General features: G+C 42.0%; 2 protein-coding genes across 6 annotated transcripts; one reads left to right on the top strand and one right to left on the bottom strand.

The window, feature by feature from the left end:
• Positions 1-181: 181 nt before the first annotated feature.
• Positions 182-19,658, bottom strand: LOC108931000 (tyrosine-protein kinase BTK-like). 5 transcript variants are annotated; one of them, XM_018746545.2, is made up of 19 exons: positions 19,543-19,658; positions 12,336-12,393; positions 11,403-11,591; positions 11,036-11,140; positions 8,711-8,792; positions 8,359-8,487; positions 8,038-8,099; positions 7,758-7,942; positions 6,689-6,751; positions 6,187-6,241; positions 4,269-4,348; positions 3,527-3,654; positions 2,895-2,969; positions 2,600-2,771; positions 2,276-2,492; positions 2,038-2,102; positions 1,798-1,916; positions 1,368-1,525; positions 182-738 (listed from the first exon to the last, which is right to left on the bottom strand). In XM_018746545.2, exons 3-19 carry the CDS (start codon positions 11,541-11,543, stop codon positions 655-657), a joined length of 1,920 nt encoding a protein of 639 aa, XP_018602061.1. In that variant the 5' UTR covers positions 11,544-11,591; positions 12,336-12,393; positions 19,543-19,658; the 3' UTR covers positions 182-654. The 5 variants fall into 5 exon arrangements, with proteins under 5 accessions (XP_018602061.1, XP_018602058.1, XP_018602060.1 ...); XM_018746542.2 differs by having other exon boundaries at positions 11,403-11,562; XM_018746544.2 differs by lacking the exon at positions 19,543-19,658 and adding an exon at positions 15,227-15,424.
• Positions 19,659-20,830: 1,172 nt separating this feature from the next.
• Positions 20,831-23,284, top strand: rpl36a (ribosomal protein L36A; the record flags this gene model as incomplete). The annotated part of the gene is made up of 4 exons (XM_018746566.1): positions 20,831-20,984; positions 21,465-21,532; positions 22,685-22,807; positions 23,205-23,284. Coding segments are annotated over 4 exons (366 nt in total), but the record flags the coding sequence as incomplete, so codon positions are not given.
• Positions 23,285-27,041: the final 3,757 nt, after the last annotated feature.

Here is a 27,041-nt window from a genome sequence, read left to right as displayed (position 1 = left end):
TGTTTTTGTTTAATCCATGCAGTTCAATAATTTAAAAAAAATACAGTAAAGACCTCCATAATACCTTCAAAAGCCATAAACTGAAAGAGACGAGTTTCATTTTACTTTGAAAGATAATGAGAAGAAACAAAAAGTTTAAACCTGAAACAGCTTTAGAGAAAGAAATCAACTAACCCCCTCTTTTAAATTTACTTCACACAATTTTTCAAGTTGACATATTAACAAAATTTTTCTTAATGTTAAATTTGTGTGTTGAATTTTCACAGTTGGCGGTTTTCGAAGTTCCTGTAAATCTGGACATTTCAATGTACCTGTCACCATTCCGAATGCACAGCACAATAAAGCACAAAGTAATAACTACATTGGCTTCCACATTCACACACTCACCCATTTTACATACCCTCTCCACCCTTTCACATTTACTACAGTATGGCCTTGAGATATTGAGTTTATTGAATATGGTTTGAGATAACATGCCAAAAAAGAGGAATTCTCACCCTAGGCATGTATTTATGGAAATGACAGATACAAGGACTTGTAACTGGTGTCTGTTGTTTCAGAACTTTGTCAGGGTTTTTTTACCAGCTCTTTTACAAGATCATCCTTAGACACCAAGTGTTTTCCTCTGAGTAGTAACTGTCAGCTGATGCAGGTTTAATTTCCCTCCTCCTGCAGTTCATACAGAAGATCTTGAATAGTGAGCACAAGGTCTTGAAATGTTGGTCGCTCTTCTGGTTTCTATAAAACACACAAATGTTAGAAAGTTGAGACACTAAAATGTTATGGATAAATATTAACTTTTAGATTAAAAGTGATAATTATAAACACACACACACTCTGTCTACAACTGCTTGTTCTGAGCAGGGTCACGGCGAGCCAGAGCCTAACCCAGCAACACAGGGCACAAGGCTGAGGGGACACACCCTGGATGGGACGCCAGTCTGCCGCAAGGCACCCCAAGCGGGACTCGAACCCCAGACCCACCACAGAGCAGGTCCCGGCCAAACCCGCTACACTACGGCACCCCCCAATTATTATAAACAGATTATTATAGTTTTAATTAATATTTACACACAGAATTCATATTTATATAAAGACTGGGGACAGCTGGTAGTGTAATGGTTAGAGCTGCTGCCTAACCTATCCAAAGGTTGCAGGTTTGAATCCCACCTCCTGCTATAGTACCCTTGAGCAAGGTACTTACCCTAAATTGCTCCAGTAAAATTATCCAGTTGTATAAATGGGTCAATAATTGTCGGTATCTTAACATTGTAAGTCATTTTGGAGAAAAAACATTATCTAGATGAATAAAAGCACATTTAGAAAATGCCAAGACAGAGCCAGGTTTGAAAGTCGCCAGTACTTACATCATGCCAAGAGTTTGTCATGATGGAATAAATCCTCTCATTAGCCAGCTGGGGGCGATAGAGGCGAAATCCAGCCGACACCTTGTCCACTATCTCAGTGTTGCTTAGGCGCTCATAAGGCATCCTGCCCAAGGTGTACACCTCCCACATCAGCACCCCTGTGAGGGTTACAAAAATCAGACTAGTTCTCAAGCACAACTGGAGTCTTAACAGCAATCAACTGGGCTTGTTACCTAGTGTTGTACCTTTGAGAAAGGGACGATCTGAATGTCCTCAGATTTAGCTTTAATTATTGTAAATGATGCAAATTCTTACATAGATGCAGTCTTAGCAATGACACAAAGACTATGACAGTAATGATGACAACTGCAATATTTCATGAGCTGCCTTCTTGCTCTCAACAGGGGCAGCTGATGCGACTGAAACAGACCAAAAGCCCAGATGTCAGACTTGCTGCTGAATCTGCTGTAGAGGAGAACCTCCGGAGGGGACCAGCGTACGGGGAACTTGGAGCCCACGGAGCTGGTGTACTCATCATCCAAAACGTACCTGAAAGACAGGGTAAGAGAACCAAATGAACTTTTAACACGAGCCCTCGTGTTTATGGTGTGTTGTTCTTGATATCCTCATTTAAGAAGGGCATGTGTAAGAGACTGAAAGTGTGTCCTACCTCGACAATCCAAAGTCTGTGACTTTAACGGTCCCGTTCGAAGCCACCAGGCAGTTCCTTGCAGCCTGAACACAGAAGGTGGATTTAACCTGCCGTTCCATTCAGCTTTGGTGCTGAATTTTCCCCACTTGAACATTTTAATGGATAATTGTGAGTCATGAGTAAATGACAGAACACAAGAGCACCCCTGTCCCACCTGTAATTTGCTTTGCTGAGTCGGGGGGGTGCAAAATCTTACCAGATCTCTGTGGATGAACTGCTGAGATTCCAAGTAGGCCATTCCCTCGCTCACATCCTTGCACATCTCCAGGAGCTGAATGGCGGATGGGTGTTTCAGAGTGTCACGCAGGTAGTTGAGCAGGCAGCCATTGGAGAGGAATTCCGTCACAATGTAGATGGGCCTCTGTTTGGTGCAGACGCCATACAGCTGCACCAGGTTTTCATGGAAGAGTTTCCTAGTTGAGCCAGGGACAGAAATGTTTAATCGCTCAGTGTGTCCTTCACTTGCTGACAACTCTTTTGGACATGACAGCTGTGAGAATCACCCACACCCGACACTTACATCATGACTTTGGCCTCATCGATGAAATCATCCTCTGACATGGAGCCCTCTTTGATCATTTTGATGGCCACATCATGCTGCCCCTGCCACTTCCCATACTTCACCACACCAAACTGACCGGTGCCAAGCTCCTTGATAAAGGTCAGGTCTCGGGGGTCAATCTCCCAGACACCTGAGCCCAGAGAGCAGACAGAACTGTGATGGTAAGGAAGCTGGGCCTCCGCGAACATGTAGATGAAGAGAAGAAGAACTTCCTAATTTGGCAGCAAAACAGAAGGGACCAGTGAACACTCACCATAGCCCAAGCCAGCAGTTGATGGTGCATTCTTCACTTCATTTGAAACAATATGCTTTAGTCTACTGACCAAACCTTAGATTAAGACATACAGATGCAAAGATTATTCCAACAGTCCATTAATAAGAAAATATTTCTTTGGTTCAGAATTGGTAGTTACCAAAGGTGATTATTGAAATTGACTGTCTTTGTCATCTTAATGGTGCTTATCCTCCAGTCACCCAGAAATTCGTTTTTGTCCACTCTACAGGACATATAGAAATGCTTTTGAGTCCTAGTTCACTTTATAAGAGACATTTATGACAAATAGGGCAGCAGGGAGCACAGAGGTTAAAGCTGCCACCATGCACTCAAAAGACTTGAGCTCAAATCTTCCATTGTAAAGCTGCTTTGGAGTACTAGCTGAGTAAATAAATGTAAATGATACCATGTTTGGGGTGGAATTTCACCAACTTCTGAAAATAAATCTAAAAACCTTTTTTCGGTTGGTCTCAGGGGATTATTCAAAAGTTTCATACACGTGGGCAAATTTCCGTAGGCAATATACACTAAAACATCGAGTATCATCTGTAAATGAATATTAGTGCTACACTGGATAGGGGGATGTCCCCCAGTCCAGCGTGTGGGGGCACCTGCAGCATTGTGCTGATGATAGTTGATGAGTTCATTAATGGTGGAGAAGTTGTGCTTCTCTGCCAGGTAGTACTGCCCTTGGGGAGTGGTGCAGATGTTGTAGTGCCTGCAGGCGCCCATGGTGTCCCTTGGAGAGCACAAGATACGGTTATGAAGCCAATGCATTCCACCTTCAGGACAGCCTGTCTCAGTGAAGTGGACACTCTGAATTACTCATAGTGTGTCTATGTGTGAGTGTGTGTGCGAGTGTGTGTGTTACATTGATCTGCTGTATAAATGAGTAAATGATTGTTGGGAATTTACGGTAGTGTATGTAACAGTATAAGTCACCTTGGATAAAGCTGGTTGTTTGTGGTTTGATGATTGCTGCATAGCATAGGTAGATGCTACGCAGTATTCATTGTACTTGGCTTTGGAGAAAAGTGTTTGCTAAATAAATAAATGTAAATTTAAGTGGTCTTCAATTTGCTGTTTTCTTCTTTTTTTCAACAAGATGTGCGGTTGGGGCTGGAAACGGAGCAACAGCCAGTTCCAGCCCAGGAAACAAATTTAGGTTTTGCATGAAAGAAATTTACATTTTCATTCCAGGGCCAGGCCACATTTCTGCTTTTGTCTGGTGATAATTTTCAGTTCTTACTTTTGGAACACTTAATATGTACAATTTTTTTGTTTCAGTACCTAATATTTAACTCTTTTATTAGATCGTCTGGCACCTTGAGTGCAGAATTACTCAACACTTACCCCAAACCCTTGGTGAATAGTGAGACTGTGTACTTCCCAGCTTTGCTCGAGTCCCGAACCAAGAACCCTCCATCCTTGTTCTGTGAGGACAGAAATAAAAATTGTCTCTTCATGTGGATCTGTAGTTTTCTGTTTTTAAATAGAACTACAATGAAACAGGCAAACACAGTCTATATTAGTGTGTCATTACACAACACCAGTCATAGGTTTGAGTACATGTGGAAATAATACTTGTATGGGATAAACTGGTCGGGTGAGTGGGGCAGCGGCAGCTGGCATAGTGGTTTGAGCTACCACCTGAAACTAAGTTCAAATCTCACCTCCTGCTGTAGTACCCTTGAGCAAGTTACTTACACTGAATTGCTGTAGTAAAAAAATCCCTAGTGTATGAATGGACAAGTCACAGGTAACTTATATAAGTGAGGTACATTTTGAGCAGCTGTAGCAGGTCACATGGAGAAAAGCATTTCAAATAAATGAATATAGTGGTGCTTGAAAGTTTATGAACCCTTTAGAGGCACGTAATAGTCCAGGAGGTCACAAAGAAACCCAGGGTAACGTCTAAGGAACTAAAGGCCTCTCTTGCATTGGTTAATGTCAGTGCTCATGAGTCCACCATCAGGGGAACACTGAACAACAATAGTGTACATGGCAGGGTTGCAAGGAGAAAGCCACTGCTCTCCACAAAGAACATTGCTGCGAATCTACAGTTTGCTAAAGACCACATGGATAAGCCAGAAAGCTATTGGAAGAATGTTCTGTGGATGGATGAGGCCAAAGTAGAACTGAGATGTGTTATATTTGGCAAAAGACAAACAATGCATTCCAGAATAAGAACCTTATCCCATCTGTGAAACATGGTGGTGGCAGTATCATGGTTTGGGCTGATTTGCTGCTTCTGGACCAGGACAGCTTGCCATCATTGATGGCACTATGAATTCTGAATTGTACCATCAAAATCTACAGGGAAATATCAGGGTATACGTTTGTGAACTGAAACGCAAGAGAAAGTGGGTCATGCAGCAAGACAATGACCCTAAACACACATGCCGTTCTACTGAAAAACAGTTAAAGCGGAACAAAGTTAATGCTTTGGAATGGCTGAGTTAAAGTGCTTACCTTAATCCTATAGAAATGTTGCGGAAGGACCTGAAGCGGCCAGTTCATGCAAGGAAGCTCACTAACATCCCTGAGTTGAAGTTGTTGTGTAAGGAAGAATGGGCTGAAATTCCTCCAAGCCAATGTGCAGGACTGATTAACAGTTACTGGAAATGTTTAGCTGCAGTTATTGCTGCACAAGGGGTCAAACCAGTGATTGAAGGCAAAGGTTCACATACTATTGCCACACACAGATATGTAATATTGGATCATTTTGCTCAAAAAATAAATGAACAAGTATGAAGTTTTTGTCTCATTTGTCTAATTGTGTTCTCTTTATCTAGTTTAAGGACCTGCATGAAAATCTGATCATGTTTCAGGTCATATTTATACAGAAATAGGGAGAATTCTAAAGGGTTCACAACTTTCAAGCACCATTATAAATGTAAGAGTGAAAGCAAAGCAACACACAAGTGTTCTGTCTCTCTGGGATGGGATGTGGGGTTAATTTCCTGCTCAAACTTATTAATCAAATGCCTTCGGGGAAGAAAAAAGTAGATTCCAATAAATGGACTTTTGACCGCTGCTGCTGCTGCACACCCAGTGTTTCACAGAGCGGTACAGAAATGTGGATGTGGGATTTGTGTTTTTCATCAAAGCAGAACCCATGTTGAGCGCAGAATTTTTCCTTTAGCAGAACAGTGAAGCAGAAGGTTGTGTTTTGTAATGACCGAGCCCTACTGACGCTGACTCAGGACAGATGCTGGGACCGACCAATTCCAGAGAGGGGATGGACATGCCATCAGAGGTGTTTTCTCACCTCTGCCTTCAGGAGATTCTCTGCTTGGCTGCGGTTCATATTCTTGCAATACCAACTGCAGAGGGAACAATAAGCTTTCAATAGCAAGGCCAGATGTCACGGATTCCAGGCTCCACTGTGAGTCATGTGACAGGATCTTTATTCTTCCTCACCCCTGATCTGAAGATTTCAGTGCAAGTGAATTTTTTTTAAAAAAATGTTTGTATCTCATCACTATCTTGGTTTCTGACGTCACCGTCATACCAAGTTGTTTTTGTGTTCTCTAGTATAAAGATTTTGTACATGGCTTTAGTCTTCTCTGAAATTGAAAGAAGCAATTAAGACACAACTATGTGTCTAGTACACCTCAATTGTTTTTAAAAAAGTTGTATTTAGTATTTTAATTTTAATTAAAATTCAATGTTCTCTAGATCTTCAAACTCTTTAGGTCTGACATCTTCCTTATCTGTTGATGGTTGCTGTGGAAACACTAATCTGTGATTCATCTGAATTTGTTACTCACTCATATTTTTCAAGTCCATTTCCAGCTTCAACAACGTAGTTACTAGGAATGTATCCCTCCTTGCTGGAGAAAAAACAAAAAAGTATATTTTTAACAGCAGAAAAAAATTTGAAAAATTCCTTCAAACAATTAAATATATACATCATACAAACGTTATTCCAACAATTGATCTAATTTCTCAACAGAAAGGGGTAAGTGTTACTTGACTGAACTGCCACACAAGTAATAGAATTTATTAACAAAGAGGACAAAAAAAATCCTGAAAACAGAATGTGAAAAATTAGAATCGAACAGAATTGAATAGAATAGACAAATGACGAAAGACAGTTATTAGTGATCAGGTTATGAATTTGTGATATGTGTCATATTCTGCTTCCCCTCTTTTAACTTTGTCCTCTGGTATTTGTTACTTTACTTTCTAAGAAAAAACGGACCGGAGCAAGTGATGTGTACAGCATTTTGCAGAATATGCAGCAGATGAGTGTAGGAACAGTTAAAGTAACAGTGAAAAGTTTGGCCCAGTGAATACAACTTACTGGAAACTAGTTGTATTCTCAGGGAATTTGGTTAATCCATTTGATTAGGAAATGAGCCCATTTGTCTGGCAAACTCTTCCTAGAAGTGTAGGACACGTGGGCTGCTTTGCTTTTACTCTCCTGTCCAGTTCATCCCATGCAAATATTGCCCAAGAGTACTCAAACTTTTGACTGGTACTATACAGTACACAAGTACTGTATAGGAACTCCACTTTCCGCCTAACAGATGCAATGGTTTCTGTCCCTCAGGCCAGTCATATCTATCTGTCCCCTGAATATATTGCGTTCACATGTTTAACGTGTGCCGAAAATGCCCCCTTAAACATGACGGACAATTCATTAACCACGACAGGAAATCAATAATGCTACATATGTGTACATTTGCTGCAGTTACTATACAGCAGCAGGATTTTATGCATATAGCTTAGTGGGATGGCAGTAGGTATATAGGTTAAGGACATAGACCTGTAACCTGAAGGGCACTGGTTTGAATCCCACATAAAAAAAAAAAAACAAGCAAATGGCTCTCTCACCCATTTTTGTCCCTGGCTCTCCACCAATGAACATCGTGCTTTTCAAGGATGGTGTACTCCTCACCCCTCCTCAGCTCAAGGTCCTGATCAGACACAGGCGTGTATTCATACTCCGCGATGACGGTTATTAGTGACGATGTGGTGGGCTGAGGGCGTGGGGGCTGTGGTGGAATTGCCCTCGTTTCCTACAGCAGCGAGTAAAATCACAGGTGATGCTGTTTTACACGACCTACGCTGACCTTGTAAAACAATAATACATCGCAGCAGAGACAAGGCAAACCTCTTCAGGGGTTGGTGGCAGGGGCTTCCTGGATTTACGGCGAGAACCCTTGCTGAAAAACCCTAAGGAGGGGCGAAAAGACATGTCAGTCATCAAAACTCTCAGACTGAGCTGTTTGACTTGTTTGGCTGGCCAACTATGAAACCTCCATGATACCCTCCGCCTAAGGGCTACACTTTGGTCCCAGTTCCTTTTCATTGCCTTCTACTAGGTCCTTTTTAACACTCTCCACCACAGCTGAAGTGTGTGGAGCTGTTGGGATCTGAACTCGCTACAGATATCCACAACTGTTGAGCTCCAGTGCTCCAAAGTGGTGCTCACCCCCATTCTTAGTCTCCAGCACTTGGCAGCCCAGAGCCTGTTTGACCTCCTGCTGGCAGCACTGCCACATACCGTCAACCCAGAAGCACGGGTGATACTTCTGAGCCAGGTCCTTGTTGAAGCTCACCACTGGAACCAGAGAAGTGGGGGAGGAAATTTGCATCGAAACAGGAGCAGATGTGCGAGCCCTTTCACGGGCACCTTTTTTGCATGGCTCTGGAGTATTTGCATGCGAGCCTCTAGCTAGAGCAGGTTCGCAGAGCTTACTGCCACTCTGAATTGCTTCTCCTTGTGACATCCCTTCGTTTTAGATTAGCACCCTGCACAGCTCAAAACAGGAAAAGCCACGAACCGTGCTTCAGCTTGTGAATCCACTGCCGTCGGACATCATCGCTCTTTGCAAAGATGTACAGAGGGCCCTCATCGTAGATGATCTGTTGGGGAGAAGAGGGGATGGGGTGATTTTTTATTTGTTTTTTTTTCCTTGAAACATGGTGACATCTCATGGTTTACTGTCATGCTCCTTCCTGGTTTCTCAAAAGTTTCCCAAGACAAGTTTTTCTTTTTTTTTTCTTTTTTTAAAAAAGGAAGTACAGTTGACCAGGAAGGAAGTGCTGCATCCCTCAGTGTTGATACTGTCATTACAAGTGGTGGGCTGCAGAAACGGCTGGGTAGCTGCGCGGCAATGAAAACGATGACGAGACAAAATACGGCAAGGTTTGGCGATTCGCAACGCGAACCGCGAAGAAAAGGACAAACATAATTAATCGCGCATCTCAGTCCTCCATGGGATTACAGGGAATAAAAAAGTGTCTTTCTACAGGAGTGTAGAAGGAGAGCATGCAAATCCCTTTATTTCCTTCAGTTGTACGGTGGAGACGAAAGGGACACTCGATCAGAAGAGTTCCACTGCTAAGGAAGTATTTCACGGTAAAGGCTATGGCTGAGCCCTGATGGTGCTGTAATGCAGAGCTGGTCTCCTGGGAGCATTAATACAGCAGTGCCATGGCAATGTGAGGCCTGCAGCTTGATTTCATATTTACATTTATTAACTTACTTGACACTTTTCTCTAAAGGAACTTACAGTGTTATGGTTACAATTACTTCCCCATTTACTATATACAGCTGGGTAATTCTACTGGAGCAATTTAGGGTAAGTACCTCACTCAAGTGCACTATAGCTGAAGGTGGGAATCAAACCTATAACCGTTGGGCCCAAAGGCATCAGTGCTAACCACTACACTACACTACCAGCTGCTCCATAGTCAAGATGAACTAATTTCGCTTCCCAATTTTTTTTTTTGTTAGCTTCGCTTTCAGCTCGTCAAGACAGGGATCAACGAGTCTTAAGGCTTTTTTTTCCGCTCAAGTTTGGGTCGGCGGTCTTCGGGCATCGTAACTGCAGCTTTTTCCAAGAGAGCAGCTGAGAGGACAGACGGGCTCACCAGGCTGATGATCTTGGGGGCTCTCATTTTGGCATTTAAAAAAGAAAGTACTGAGATTCACAAAACAAGACTGCATTGATTAGGAAGATAAATGACAGTTATCAGGTTTAGGTTCCCCCATGGTGTGTGAGTGACAAAGAGAGAGTGTGTTTCACTGATGTAGGGGTGAGTGACCCAATGTAAGTAGTGTGTCTAGCAGTGTAAGTTACTGCGGTAAATAAGGTGTGTGGGCTGATAACACTACATAGTATCCGTTGGAAGTCGCTTTGGAGAAAAGCGTCTGCTAAGCGAATAAATGTAAATGTAATGTAATGTATCAGTCACCAGCCTCTAAATGCGGAAGGGAGGAAGTTAAGAATGAGCTCATCTGAGCAACTGAATCGCAAAGGTGTCAAAGAGAGAGGGAAACAAATAAACAGTGACATGGGACGTGACATCCTGCTTGTAATTTCCATCTTTGCCTTTGGTGTGGCTCGATATCAAGAACCATTTGCTCTCAGAGGACTGAAAGATGTGCTTCTGATACTGACAGTGAACGTGCTGCTGTGACCTCTTGCAAGATTCAGTTCCATCAAAACTGAGTTGCCCCATTACGTACAGCATTAACACCATTTTTACTGGGCCTTCACGTAGCACATTCTGCATGTTTGCAGAATAATAAAAGAATATAATCCTTTGTAAGATACAGCTTTATTTGCAGGCAGCTATTAGGTCCTTTCCATGAATTGCTGCGGTACGATTTATTCTCTCGCACAAGTGGGAAAAGTGCAAGTAGCTTACTATAAAACCAGGCATTAAAAGTTGTTCTGAAGAAAAGCATCAAATTTCTTATTATTATTAATAATAATAATAACACACACACACATCATTTGAGCCGCTTGTCCCATATGGGGTCGCGGGGAGCCGGAGCCAAACCCGGCAACACAGGGCGTAAGGCTAGAGGGGGAGGGGACATACCCAGGACGGGGTGCTAGTCCGTCACAAGGCACCCCAAGCGGGATTCGAACCCCAGACCCACCGGAGAGCAGGACCCGGTCCAACCCACTGCGCCCCCCTAATAATAATAATAATAATGATAATAATAATGTTAAGACTTATAGAAGTAACATAGCCTGAGGTTTGTCAGTTCTCCCACAGTGGTAGAGGATGTGTCATTTATGCAGTTCCTTAAGCAGTAGGTTGTGTGTTTCTAACCCAAGGTTCTAGACCCAGAATTCCTTGCTGCCGCTCACCTGAAAAGGATACTGTCTCTCGGCAGGCGCATTGTCCTCAGGATGCACCGTCTCCACGCACTTGATCTTCTCTACATCAACCGAGCCCTTCAAGCTTTTCCGTTTCTGTGTAGACAGGGGAGCGGTGACAGACAACGGAGCCGTGTGATCGTCGGCCACAGACGATCATCATTAACTTTTTAATAATAACACATTTCCGCTGCTTTTAATCCCTGAAATTGATAGCAGCTAGATGCGAAATTTGGAGACAGCGCAGAGCAGGTCCTGTTCAATTTTTAACACGCACAATAATCCTTCGTACAACTTGAACTGTGACACTCAACAGCCTCCACGCTTCAGCGAGCCATGGTTCAAGCTGTGCACGTACCCCTTTCTCAGCATCGTAATCATAGTACGATATCTTGTCCTGCGTCAGAACGAACAGCCGTTCCTTGAAGTTCAGCGGTGAGGTTTTCTTCTTCTGCTGGGACCGTTTTATAAAGATTTCTTCCAGGATGCTTTCTGACATTGTCCGGCTTTGGCTCTACCTGGGCACAGATGACAGACTGCCGCTTTACTGGAACGAGAGCATGACTGAAGATCTCATCTTGCTTTGGTTCACAAAGCTTCCTGCAGTTAGTATCAAACACAGCCCAGGAAGATTTCCTGTCCAACAACAACTAGTCATCAAGTTCAATACTAATTTGCTTGTCAAATCATTTTCAAGTTCTCCTCCTTTACCATTTGCACACACACACACACACACACACACACACATATATATACATACATACATACATATATGTGTGTGTGTCATTTTCGTATTTCAGACTGAGAACTTTACTCCAGTAAAATGTACAGCATTATATACCCTACACATTCAGTACAGACATCATGCATACGTGACCTCTTAAAGCAGGGATTCTTAACATTTTTACCATCTCACCTCGCCCGTAAGTGACATTAATGTTTACACCTCCTGTCCTTCCCCAAATTAATCAGTGAACCAACTGCGGTCCATTTTCTGACTTAAAGTTTTGTTTTATAATATTTCATAGGATTAGTTTTGTTTCACAGATGTCGTATATGTAGGGTTTTAACGACATAAGCCCTTTAAGATCTGCGAATTACACAAACACACACACACAGAGTCCGTAATCATTTGTTTGTATCTCTGATTTGTATCATCACAGTGAAGACACTTAAAAAAAAAAAAAAAAAAAAAAAAAACGACCAACGCTATACGTACTTTGCCAAAAACTAGTGTCTTTGCTCATTCTGAGAGCTGTAGATGTGATGCTCTCTGCCCGGCTATCCTTACCTAATGATCATCAGATTTCAGCAGTGGCACCACATCCGCAGAGAAGGTGGCTGTGAAACTGCGAAACAAGAGACCTGGGTCAAGTTTCAGAAATATAACCTCATGATCTGCTTTCCTTCACCTGCCATTAGCTTCCACCAACATCTCCGTACATTTGAGGAGCCACTTTTGTCTCACATACTGTGTTCTTTTACCATGCTTCCACGTTACGTCTCAAGGTATAAAACACTTTAAAACTCTTCCGCTCGATTGCTGTTGAGGCCACGCTTTGGCTGCATTATTTTTTGGAAGCGCAACCAGATAGATATTTCTTATTATATATATCCCATATAAGGAGGGGGGGGGCGCAGTGGGTTGGACCACAGTCCTGCTCTCCGGTGGGTCTGCGGTTCGAGTCTTGCTTGGGGTGCCTTGTGATGGACTGGCGTCCCGTCCTGGGTGTGTCCCCTCCCTCTCCGGCCTTACGCCCTGTGTTACCGGGTTGGCTCCCGTTCCCCGTGACCCCGTATGGGACAAGCTGTTCTGATAGTGTGTGTGTGTATCACATATATTAGATGTTTCTACATCTCCGTTCGTCTTCAATCAGCCTCTTGTGGGGAGGTTTGTGGTTCTGTTTCAACGTGAAGGGCTTCAAATTTGAATAACACAATGCCATGTAAATATATGTTATTTCAAGCGGCAGCAACATATGTCTTTTCACACTTATGAAATACTGCAACCCCTATTTTCGGTGAATGGAAGCGCTGTGTTAATATGTTACGTTTCATTAATTCATTTAGCAGATGCTTTTCTCCAAAGCAACTTACAGGGTTAAGGTTACAGTTATTTACCCACTTATAGAGCTGGGTAATTTTACTGGAGCAATTTAGGGTAAGTACCTTGCTCAGGTCGCTACAGCTGGAGGTGGGGATCAAATCTGCGAAATCTGGATCCAAAGGCAGCAACTCAAGCACTACGCCACCAACTGTGCCTGTGAGGATTAGGGTTTTAATCCTCTTTAGCACACTTTATTTAATTGCACACTTTTATAATTTGTTGCGCTTATTGCACTTTTAAGTAGCCAATTGTCAATGACTATGTGTGTGGTGTGCTTGTATTTATTTATTGTATTATTTATTCACTTTATTTTAAGTTTAGTTTAGTGTAGTGTAGGTTCGTTTGATGTGTGGGTGTTTGTTAATTTTTTTAAATTTGTATATGTGTTTATATCATTTACCTGTTTCACTAAAATGTTAGTAGGGGGAACGTGTGGCGAAAAGGAAAACACCCAAGAACGGTAGGTAAGGTGTACGGTAACACCCTGGGAACAGGACAGGGGATCGCCCCTCATGAGCGGTGGAGTTACCGGGTAAATTCCTGTCAATTATTTATGGTTTTAAGCCAGAGGTATGTTTAAGGTATGTCTTTAGTGTTTTAAAGGTTCTGTCGTGCAGTTTCTATATTAGTTGGCCTTATTGGTTTTTATAGTTTTATTTTACATTTTACTGCTGGTACGACAGTTTTTAGGATTTATTTACTGAATGAAGATTTTAATCATCGGAAATGATGAACGGAGAAATAATAATGAAAAAAAGTTTTTTCGAGCATTTCATTCCCCACATCGAGATCATCGAGAAACCCAACAATGTTTAACTGCTCACGTACTCTCGGTCGCAGGAAAAAGTTCAGGTTCTTCAAACAAATATGAGGCTCAGTTAATGATTAAAAGGCTCCAATAATGGCAGGACTGTTCTCTTTTGTATGCGAGTGAAACCAGCATAAATATTAGCATCTTTCTGTGAAACCCCCCCCTCCCCGACATGATCGTTTGGCTCAACCCCTTCGACGGTTTTCAGGAATGACCATGTGGTGTTTGCCACTCAGACTCACCCCACCAGCACGGAGTGGAGGTGAAATTCACAGAAAGAATCTAGGCTGACATTTCTGGAATATTTCAGGGCTCTCGGAAATTGCAGGTCTCAGAGCAACTAAAACACTGCGTTAATTTAAACGAGATACAGAGGCCCGTTCAAGGGTAAAACATCGGACCGTAGTGCACATTTTCGATATTACATCACAGAAGCACAGGACAGTTTTAAGATTTTTATTCATCACACTGAAAAATAGACTAAATTCATAATTTGTGAAACTGTAAGCTATATCATGTACTACTTTTAATATAGATAGATAGATAGATAGAGAGATAGATAGATAGATAGATAGATAGATAGATAGATAGATAGATCCCACAAGGGAAATTCTTATGTTACAGCAGCAGAATACAAGTCTGAAAATACTTGCAATATAAAAAATATAAAAACAAGTGGAAAAATACAAGATAAAAATATGTACAATTATAATTATTATCGTAATATTACAATATCGGAAACGATTGTCAACGCTGCAGCCTTCTCACTACAGTGTTCCATTCCTGTGTCAGTGAAGAGCTGTGAACAGTCACTCCACGTGCAAAAAGATCCTTTTCCTCTTACAGTCAACGAAACACGGTGACATAAAGTGTCGGTCAAAAGTTTGAGTACACCCGAGCACACTGGGCAGCGCTTCCATGGGATGGACTGGAGAGAAGAGCAAAAGCAAAGCGACCCTCCGGGGTCCTACATCTCTGGGAACTGCTGCGGAAGAGCTGGGAAGACACGGCGCCTCATTTCTCGTTTAACCGTTTAATCATGCTTTTCTCGATGATCGTTTCATCAAAATATGATTTATGTATAAACAAAACTTGGCTGCTGAAAGCAGCACTTTGCCATAGAGGACAAATCATCTCTGGAATCTCTGTGGTGAAGCTGTGTAAACTGTTACAAAACCTCTGAAGGAACTTCCTCCTTCTTTTGCATGTCCTCCACACACACACACACAGAGCTGCACATTTTGCCCATACACCCCTCACTGACCTCTTCTCCAGGCGCCCAGCTCCAGCACGGCCATCCACCCCGCAGCTCCCGGCTCCAAGGTCTCACCTGTCTCCGCGCTCCAGCGAGACGAGCTCAAGCCGTCTATGTAAAGTCCCTCAAAACACGTGTTTCCTGCTGCTGGCAGCTGCTGATAATGAGCTGCTTGCCACACACCACCAATGTATCTTTTCACACCCAAGTTAGAGCAGTGTCTACTTTCTTCCTGTTGAATTTACAATTTAAAGCAGCATTATTGAAATAGATACGACACCACACCCGTCCATCCAACGTCTACAGTTGCAGCAAACCAGAGCTTAGGGTGCAGGGCCAAGGGTGTTGGAGACACACCCAGGATGGGACGCCAGTCCACTGCAAGGCGCCCCAAGCAGAGCTCGAACCCCAGACCCACCACACAGGAGGCCCAGGCCAAACCGGCTGTGCCGCTGCACCCCCCGACATCCGTTCGTCCATCCGTTTTCGATAACTGCTTGTCCTGATCAAGGTCGCGGTGATCTGGAGCCTATATTGGAAGCGTCGGGTGCAAGGATGGGATCGAAAACATCGCGGAGAGAACGCCAGTCCATCGCAGGATAAATGACATTTCCATTTACGGTTATTCATTTAGCCCACACTTTTTTCCAAAGCAACGTGCATGTAATAGAAAATATAATGAGTACATTACATTAGCAGAAACTTAGACGCAGACGTGCGATTCTTAAGCGCAGTTAGTTTGTTTCTTTCCACCATAAGAGCCAGTGTACATCACACGATTAAAACTTTATCCAAATAATCAATAATTCCTAATTACATTCCCATTTTTTTATTAAACATCTACATCACACCAGTAGCTGCGTGAAGGTTTATCCGTTACTCAATAGGTATGATCACAAAGTTAAAGTGTGTGAACATTTACACATTACACGAACTTGAGAGATCATTGGAGAAGAGAGTCTGGAAGCGATAAGTTTTAAGACCCTTTTTAAATGTTGACAGAGATTCAGCAGTTCTGAGTGGGAGGGGGAAGTCGTTCCACCCCATCGGAGCCAGAACTGAGAACATTCGTGCTTTTGCGACACAACAATTTCCACAAATATAGTTTGTAAGACCACACCATCCCCTTAGTAATATATGGGTTGACTATATAATAAGACTTTTAATTAAAAAATGGAAAATGCCTGCCGTTCCCCTTTACATTTTTCTATTTGGCCAGCAGGTGGCATAGTGATTAGAACTGTTACTCGGTTCCGATTCCACTCCTGCTGTGTGGTACCCTTAAGCAAGCTGCTGAACTGAACTGATATAGTAAAAATTACCCTGCTGTATACATGGGTAAATGACTGTAAGTGCCAGAGTATACAAACCTAACACAAAGCGTTAGCGAAATTAATAAATAATTACCATAAATATGATCCTTAAAAAATTGATCGATATGGCAGCCTTTGAAGGACAATGTGAATGGAGATGTGCTGTGGGAGTTCTCTCAGTCACGGACAGGAAAGTTACTTTGGAGAAATAATTTGTGCCCCTTTAAACACTATCACTGTTGTGGCATAATTTTCACTTTTAAGGCCTAATATTGTCAGATTATTACTGGATTATGATCATCACAGAACGTCTCTGAGAACAAAAGTAGAGGGAAGTCGTGTCACTGCAGCAGTCCAGGACTTCCTTTAAGGAAATGCTCTCTTTACTCTTTACTTTACTCAGGTTGAACCCTGGTTAAGCTCTGGAACCGAGCAACTGTGCGCTCCTCCAAACGCATTTTACATCACGCACATTTTCATGTCTGCTGTCCAACTTCCAGTTAGGCTGCCTTATTTCTCTAGTTAACCTATTTTTGTGTGTTTTTTTTTATTTAATATTTTATTTTCCATTTCTATTAATATTTCCTGTACTGGAAAACATCTCCATCACCACTTCTGTTGCTTGTCTACTGGAATCTGTTTCTTGTGATTAAATTTAGGGAACTTTTTCATTGCTTCTAACCATGTTTCAGTATTAATTGAACCACTTTTTCAGTGCCAGTCCTGTATTTCACCGCTAATTTATTTTCATAGTGTTGAACCAGATTACTGAGTGTGGGTTTTCTTTAGGGCGCTCTGGTTTCCTCCCACCTTCCGAACACATGTGTTTCAGATGAATTGGCGATTCTAAATTGCTTGTATTATGTTTGTGTACGTGTGTGCGTGTGTGTATGTGTGTGTGTGTGTGGGAGTTTGTTGTATTGCTCGGGGGTATAGGTGACTGATTTACAGTAGGCAGTGTACTGTAGTGTATCTTACACTGATAGCCTCCTTGGGTGAGAAGGTGTCGGCTAAATACTACATAAAAATCAGTGTAAGTTACTTTGGAAGAAAGTGTCTTTTCACTGAATAAAGATAAAATTGCACAAATTTTGGCTGAAATACACTGAAGAGGTGATCAGAAATCAGCAGTTAATTGTTCAGTTCCTATATTATTGGGGCTGTAGGAAAATTAAGTAATAAAATGACAATGATACTGAATACTTCTTCCACAACTCTGTATTCCCTATAAACAGCTATATATATATATATATATATATATATTTTTTTTTTTTTTATTAAATGGGTTAGAATAATTACCCACCTTCATCACTTGTTGATTTTTTTTGTTTTTCTAAATAAAAGTAGATCTTATAACATGACATGTCAGTTATAAAAAATTAGAGCACAATATGAAAATGGAAAAGACATTTCTATCGAAGTGAACTGTAGATGATAGGGGTACGTGACGAATTTAATGAAAAGTCCTGTTAGGCTCAGTTTAAATTAAAACAAGGAGCACAGCTAGAATAAGAGCAGCGCGTATCATTTGGAAACCATCATGGTACAAATATAAAAACCAAAACTGATGTGAATCCATATGAAAAAGAGCACAAGATATTAACACACCTCTTCCTTTACTGAAAGGCTTGTGTGCAACAGAAGCGAACTCGCCTATAATATTTCTTAACGGCTATGGAAAAGATGGGCATGATGGAGAGTTACACACCGATGCTAATTCGCGGGCTGAACAATCTCGTGTGCCCTCAAAGAGCGCTTTGTTACTGCGAGCCGCTTATCGGCAAGGTGTCTCCGTTCATTTGCATCACATGATGAGTGGAGAACGGAGCCACACGCTGCCAACATCCTACATACCAGATGACTGCGTGTCGGGACAGCTGCTGCTTCCCGTGCCACTGCACTTACTGTCCCGCGGTAGGACGGATGGCTGGACCTGTCCTTCACATTTCTTCTCGTGCTCATTCTTTCAAGCCCGTTTTAGGACATTTGCAGGATCAGTACGCATGATGCTTTTTGGCGTACATTTCTACTATGCTCGCTCACTCACTCACATTTGTTAACTGCTTGTCCTCGTCACAGTCCTGGTGGTCTGGAGCCTCTCCTATAATCGCAGGGTGCAAGGCACGGATGGGCGCTTTTCTCTTTTTTTTCTCCTCTCTTTTTTTCCCTCGTTCTCCTAAAAACATGCACTCAAAGTAAAATTCCAACATTAAACTCCATACCGAGAACCCGAGGCCAACCAGGCGATGAGGTCAGCCCTTGTGACAGCATCATGACTAATACGCCTCTTATGCACAATGCCAGTGATCTGGCACTACATTACCATGCTTTTACCTGAAAGGATGTTATGGCTGCTCTTAATCTTTCTCCTGACCATAACAATTATCTTGGAAAAAGAACAGAAAAAGCTGATGCTGAGCTGGAACGATTTAACAATATACAGACGGTCATGATATTGTGGAAGTGCACGAAACAACGACTAGTGCAAAGAATAGTATCGGAGTGGCACGAAATCGCTGCTGCGCGGTGAAAACCTCCCATTGACTTTTATTATAGACATAATAAAAGCTCCACATTTGCAGCAGACCTATGATGAATAATTATTAAAAAAAAAAAAAAAAACTGCAAAAATTCAGCACTGGAGACCAGCGAAACACAAGCAGAGATTTGAAAAGAAACACCTTTGGACGTGCGAGCCAATTAAGCACGATTTAAATGAAGCGAAGCAGTTAGAACCATCATGTCATCGAGCGGGCTGAGAAAAACGAAAGAAACAAAAAAAAAAAACAACGTCAGGAGCGTTATAAACAAATGAGACCCCGACAAACTGAAAACCTTTAAAAGGCTCCAACATGAATGAATGTGAGAGATGAGACCCAGTAGATGAAGATCACAGTTCACCAGATGTAGGGTATGAAACATTTGTATGCAGTAGGCCTGCTGTATGTATGTGAGTTCAGGCCCTCCAACCACCACCCACGAAGGGACCGATCGCCAGCTCCCGCGACTCACCTCACCGTCCCTCGGCCCGGGAGGATGACAGGTGGACCGTGCCCTGGTGCTCGGGTCGATGACACGCCGCTGAGCACCTCTCTCATTGCCCTGGTGTGAGCGAAGGCAGGACAACAAACCCCACCCTTTCAAAGGAACTTACTTTACCCAGTTCCCTTTTTCCTTCCTGCTCTGCGTTCACAAACGCCTGCGAGACCACACTTCTGTTAGGTCATAAGTCGCTGCAGGAATTTCAGTTTCTTTGCAGCTACACTCAGTCCCAGTATATCTGTTGATGACCACTGCGTGACTGCGGTCGGGGGTTCGAGAGGCATCGCTTTACAGCGGTTGTGTTATGAGCGTTGTTGCTGCAGACAGGACTGGCTGCTGGTTTTAAAGTTTGTGCTCATGGTATTTTCTTTAAAAAGCTATGTTTGTGTAAGATCTTTGGCCGTAGCAAAGGTGAATTTTAGGAATAACTTTGAGACCATAAGAGATGTCTGGTTGGAAGCAGCTGCAATCCCATTAAGAGGCTCGTTGGTGAAAGTCCTCCGCACCACAAGGTGGCGCACTGCCACCTGGTAGAAGGTTTGAAAAAAAAATAAAAAGACCTCTCGCGGCGCTATTTGAGAGCGCTTCCGGGGAGGGACTTCCTCTTAGCCGCTACATCGGGACGGCAAACATGGTAAGCTACGTTAGGAGAATGATTTCATTCTTAATCGACAGTAATCTAACAAATTCGAGGTGCCGTTCGACTGTTTGAATTCACGACAAGGGATATAATCATTTGATGGCATGTATGCCTCACTATTACTACATTTGATGTCCAGATGGGGGGTGTTTTTCTGTGTTTATTATACTAGGTGGTACCGTGCACCGCTAACCGTCGTCGCTTAGTTTGCCTGTAAAAAAAAAAATGTGCAGCGAGTCTCTGTGAGTTTAAAAAAAGCGCCCCTCTGAAGCTTCATGTGCCATAAACATTTAGTTTATGTGATATTTAATGCGCAGTAAGTTAACTATTACTAATAGTTTAGCACTCACGTCAGCACCGCACTGGCAATCACCTCCCCTGGGCCTGCAAACTTTACTCTGTCTGTAATGAGTTAGTTACGCTGTTACTCTGCTTCACTGACTGATTGTATTTCATCGTCATAATATTTACTGTTTTCCAAATGAAACTGACCTACACAGACAGTGATTGTTGCTGTGCTTTTCTAGGCAGAGAAGCACATTTCCCCCAGCGTAGTCACACTGACTTTGCTGCAAATAACATGATGTGTCCAGAGGATTAATTATTCAGTGTTGATTATGCCTACGGCCCACTGAGCTTTTCCCATCTCTTGCTGCGTTTCAAAAGGTGAACGTGCCGAAAACCCGCAGGACTTACTGCAAGAAGTGCAAGAAGCACCAGCCTCACAAAGTGACCCAGTACAAGAAGGGCAAAGACTCTCTCTATGCTCAGGGTAAGTTGAGTGAGAGATTTCTGTTCTTTTCTCCAGAGCAACCTCTTCTGATTATAACAAGCCGTTGCTTTTATCCAAAGTGACTTGCAGTGGTAAACGTGCTACGGTATACTTTCCGCAATCCTCCTTATCCATTTCTACTCCAGACCAGAGCAACAAAAGTTAGATGCAGTCACAGACATCGTAGGCAATTTAGTTAGCTGCGTACCTGAAACATGTCTTTGGACTGTTGGAGGAGACCTGCACAAACAAGGGGAGAACATGCATATACTTCGCAGACTGATCCGGACTCTGACACCTCCAAAATGCACAGCCTAGTTGTTCTGAGGCACTAGCAGTACGTGGTGTGCTACCAAAGTGCCTTTTCTCAAGTTTCGTTGATAGTCTGCAGTTTTCTTTTATGTATACATCTGCTTTTTTTTTTTAAATGTAGTAAAGGCATTTAGAATTAAACACAATGAACTTTTCTTTTATGCACAGGTAAAAGGAGGTACGACAGGAAGCAGAGCGGTTATGGTGGACAAACGAAGCCTATCTTCCGGAAGAAGGTATTCAAGGGCCGTTCTTAGCACTGCTGTCTTTTATAGCAATATCTGCTTTTAGAGTGGATGTGCGATGTTTTAGCACACAGCTGGTATCCTGTTCCTCCGGAAATGAGCCATGTCTGTTTAGAAATGATGGATTAAAGTATGTTTATACCAAACTCATTTACTGTTGCTGGTACAGCGCATTGTTTTATTGCACCAGTTTAACTTATGAGATCATACAGCTGGTTTACTGTACACTGGGAATGTGTACTGTAAACTAATGAACTGTGAACAACTAGAAAAGTGGGTTTTTAGCGTCAGTTTGCTGTGGCATATTTCAATATTTTTGACAGCATTTTCGATAGGATTTACTAGGATATGATGCCTAATTATAAGCCCGATGTCCCATAAGTGTTACACGTGTATGTATTCATATATAGCACTGTGTTCCTTTCAGTCACAGAATTGCATCTAAATTATTAAATTTGCACAAACCAGAAACTTCAGTATTATTTCAGCAATGTGGAGATCCAAAGAAATTCTTATCAGAATAATTGAATACCCTGATGATATCAGTGAGAAATTGGAAATCTTAAAATCTGTGTATTAGAAATGAGTCTATATGGGTTGTCTGGGACCATATTTGTGACCTGATGCCATTGAGTTTATTTAATTCAAGTCTGGGTTAGTTTTGAATAGAAAATCTTCATTTAAATAAGTAGGTGTAATGATTGCAGCGTATACTAATAAAATGTCTTTGTATGGCAGCCTTGCAGGAAGGTCAGATTTGAAACTGTTTTCCAAGGACAGTGGCCTGGTGAAATTATTGTAACTGAAAAAACCCAGCATTGGTGGCAGAACTTTACAGAAACCTGCTAATGTTACTGGGGTGAAGGCAACTAAAATGTGTTGCACTTTGGTATTATTGGTGTTATTCACTTATCTTAACATAAATGGATGATGGCTGCCTCTAAAAACAGCCTTTCATAACTTTTTTTGTGTTGTAAAATCAATGTTTTGTGCCAGTTTTGTTCTAAATGTTTCATGATTCAGATGCAAGAGGTTATCATTGAAATTAGTATATGATAGTCATAGAATGGACTTCCAGACATTTTTCTTCTGTACAGTACTGAACTAAGTGTTGGGCTTAGTGTTTCAACTTGTGTTTTGTAGGCAAAGACCACAAAAAAGATTGTTTTGAGACTGGAGTGTGTAGAGCCCAACTGTAGGTCCAAGAGAATGCTGGCCATCAAAAGATGCAAACACTTTGAGCTTGGAGGAGACAAGAAGAGAAAGGTGAGCACAGCAGTCTGGGTTCATTCTTGCAGGTTTAAGTGTGCTTTGTCTTCTGTGCTTTGGCAGGCTGAAGTACTGATGTTTGAGCTTTGTTGGAGAAAAACCAAGAAAAAGCCTTTATAAGGCACCTCACTGACTTGACTGTGATTTTAGGATTAATTGACACCAGTATTAGTTCTTTTCCATATTCAGTCAACATAAAAGGCAGGTATAGTTCTGATTTAACAGCAGTAATCAAAATATTTTCTGAGCTGCATGGCAGTCTTGTGGTTTCAAAATAGTGTAATCTGGTGAATTTGAATTTTACTAATCCACCTATTTTAATGTTTATAATGTTTCACTCACTGAAAATGCAGTTATTTAAACTTGTCTCAATGTTTTTGTTTTTATTTTACAGGGCCAGGTTATCCAGTTCTAAAAAGCTTTGAGTTTTTTATATGGATTAACTTGTCACTGCCAATAAAAAGTTGATACATACTTGGTCTGGCACTCATTTGTTCTTTTGTTATGGAAAAGTATAGATAACAAGCAATTGATTTTCTGTCCTGTGAATGATTTTGTCACTGTTTCAGGAATTCAGAAGATCAGTGCAAATCTGTACTCATGAGAGGCAGATGTTTTGAAGTGTTTTCACATTTCTGGTTTAGTAATGTTCAGGTGGCACAGTAGAGGGGGCTCTTTCACCGCAAAAAAATGTTTCAGATGAAACAAGTTCTTTAACAGCAGCTGGAAGTTTTTCTTTCTAGTTCCTTGTTTTGAACTTGCTCATGTTTTTGGAGCTTGGTACATTAATTGATTATTTTGCTTCTTTTGTAAGGGTAGTGAGCAGCCATCCTTGTAGCTGTATGCAACCTGGGCTCTGGTTTGCTTTCGGGGCGGGTGGCGTTATTAGAAAGCCTTTTCCCCCAGTGACACATCCACACTTCACGTTCTGGTGATAATTTAGTCAGGGTCTGATGTTCTTCGATGTGGGTAATGAACAAAACTCCCTTTGGCTGCTGGGTGAGGCAGGCAGGCAGAGGCAAGGGCGACTGGGGAAGAATGCAAAGGTTTTTTGTTCCGTTTTAGGACTTGTGCTCTTGACTGAACTAGTTTCACTTTCTGTGAGTTTGAGAAAGTCGAGAACTTCATGTTAGAGGGCAGCTGTAGGCCTTCAGAAGCAGCGCTGGGCAGACTTGCCACACTTGTAGGAGTACCAGCTGTAAACTGTCACTTGAATAAATATTTCAGTAGAGAACTTCCCTGCAAGGCACCAAATGCCTGTTGATGAAACGAACGGCAGGAGTCGAGCTGAGGGGTTGTCATCTGAGTGCCAAGCAACCAACTTGTGCTTCTTAGAAGATTTCATCGTTGAAATCCTGTTGTCTGAGGTCTGGTCCAGGGTGAACCCTCATTCTTTTGACTCGCCCAATACAGGGTACCGACTGGGTAACTAGTTCCGTGCACTTATTTACATGAGCAAATGATTAACGTGCATTCATGAACGCGCTTCTACAGAGCAAAGTGATGATTTTAGTTTTTATTGGGTTTTTATTAGGGGTTTACTTCAGCCTCTGTCAGGTTTTAGGTTCATAGATTCCCCCCCCCCAATTGAATCATAAGTATGTGAAATGTTTATGAATTGCTTTGTTGCCAGTTCTCAGGTATTCAATACATATTTTTGCGGAGACATGTTTATCTAAATGCAGCCGTTTTTCTTTGAGCATGTCTAATATACTTGAGTAAAAAAATCTATTAATAGTGGGATTAATACAGGATCCAGTGCAAAGTCCTATAAAAAAAAAAAAAAAACTTATACAGTGACCTTCAGTCACTGTGGTAAATAATCTTTGCAGTTGTTTGGTGCTACCCTTCAAACCTTGTCTTTTAAAGGTCCTAATAGATGGTTCTAATGAATTATGTCATTAGATAAACAGATTCTGACTGCATGACAATGACAAACATGAGTGACATTCATTTGTACCCTTGAACATATTTATGAACATAAGATGGGAAAAGCAGTGTTTTATATGTATGGTAGGTGATCACCGTGGGGTGTTTTAATGGCAATACCTTCATAACACAACCTCTGACTTTTTGAATGTATGGGTTTTCTTAGTTTAAAAAAAAAAAAAAACTCTTTTGTCCAGTGCAGGGTCACAATGGTCTGGAGCCTATTCTGGAAGCACGGGGTGTGGTGCTAGTGTGTGGCAGCGCGAAATACACATTCCCTCTCTCACACTATGGGCACGTGCCTCTGGACTGCAAGAGGGAAAACGTGAACTCTGCACAGACTGCGCTGGGTTTGAACCCGTGTCTGACCACTGTGACACCCATCATACAATTTAATATCAAATCTGATCTTGTGTTGGATGGAACCCTGCACTGGATCTGATCACATGATTCATTCTTGAGCACTTTTTCCAATTTATGTTAAAAGTACAGAATCTTTGTGGGTCGTAATAATATATTAATTTCCTCATTTCCATAATCAGCGTCAGCTTTTCCAACCTCGTTTCTGGATGCTTAGTGGAACTTTCCGCTGCAGTGATAACATGTCGCACACTGAATGGGGCTGCGATGGGTCTGCGTCCTACAGCGGACTCCCGTCAAAGTTCTACGTGTTCGGGATTATTTGTACCACGGTGGTCGTGAACTCAAACTTTACACTAAAACAGTGTTCACTGTCCCTCGTTATTTCTCTAGGATCCTGTACTCTTACTGTAACCTTCAGGGAGGTATTTCATGCGGTTCATTCTTTCTGTCAACGTGCGCATAGATTTTATTGGCAACTTGTTTTATGGAAGTGACACACCTGAGCTCGCTGACCCCCGACTGTCAACTGCTGCTCTCTAGCCCACAGCATGGAGCCGGTTTCCATGGCGACTGGTTACCATGTTGTTGTGATGTTTCTTTTCGCGTGTGTGTGTGTGTGTGTGTTTTAATTTACAGCCAGCAGGTAACGTCCTTCAGCAGAACAACCAGCAAGTACTAGAGACAGATTGCACAGTGCGCTCTGCAGAGAGGAGGTCGAACTCGTGCTTTTTAAAGCATCGCCGAGTTTTCGCTCCGAAAGTTTCTTCTTTCAGCCAAGAAGAAACCGGCTGCAGTTTGTGTAAAGACTGAAATCCTGAGAGGTGAAACCAAAAAGGATCCCTCAGATGATACAGGCATTTGTTTACATAAGGTGGTTCATAGAGGAGGCGCGCACTGAAAAATTCATATTCTTTTCTTCTGTCACTGTGCGTGAAACTCCACAAGCCCGGATTTTGTTTTATTGCAGACCTTCTCGAAGGCACATCACATCGCATCAATTTTGTGTCAGAGTCTCTGCGGCTGGAAAATTAAGTTGTCATCAATATCTTTTCTGCTCCCACTAAAAAGACATTTTTTTTTTCAAAAGAAAAATGCCTACGTTAAATACGCAGTATATGTCAAATGTTCTCCATTAGGCTGCCGCTATTAAGTTATTTTCATATGTTCATGCATATTTAGATATATGTTTTACATTCCAAGCGAGAAGCTCCAGTGTTTCCTTTATTCATTTATAGCACAAATGAATCCCAGAAGTACTTTAATAAATATCTAGCTATGCAACGGTTACTGGTCATTGATGGAGAAAAAGTGTCGGTTCAGCAAAATGAAAAAGAGGCAGAAAATGGAAAACCGTGATGTAACGGCACTACTTTGCACCACTAATGATTTCTGAATTCCCAGAAGAAAGTGTGTGTGTATGTGTGTGTGTGTGTGTGAGAGAGAGAGAGTATAGTCACAGTGCTATAATAACTGACACATTTTTAATAATTAGTGTTTAAGTCTATCAAATTGAATAAATCAGTACACATACTCATCCATTATAATAAAATTATGGGTAAATTGTTTCATTTAAAACTGGTTATGCATATTTTTCTCCTTCTTATTGCTGCTGTTATTATTATTGCTGATGTTGTTGCTCTTGTACTGAGCTGCTTTTTGCCCCTTTTATTGAGCTGGAGTTGTAGTGTGGTCACATACCCCGACTCAAGGGTCCTTAACCGCATTGTGCTGGATCTGGCAACCTTGACATTACGAGCACTGTGTGTTTAACTACTAAATTATACATGACAATTGGCAGAACTAAATGAACACACACACACTGACTGAAGCCACTTGTCCTGAGCAGGGGTTACCACAAGCTGGAGCCTAACCCAGCAACACAGGGCAGAAGTGGACACGCCCAGGACGGGACGCCAGTCCATCACAAAGCACCCCAAGC

This window comes from Scleropages formosus, chromosome 14 (genome assembly GCF_900964775.1).
Source record: "Scleropages formosus chromosome 14, fSclFor1.1, whole genome shotgun sequence".
In the NCBI taxonomy this organism is placed as follows: domain Eukaryota; kingdom Metazoa; phylum Chordata; class Actinopteri; order Osteoglossiformes; family Osteoglossidae; genus Scleropages; species Scleropages formosus.
Note: the sequence above shows the minus strand (reverse complement) of the source record. Positions and strands in the feature narration are given on the sequence as shown.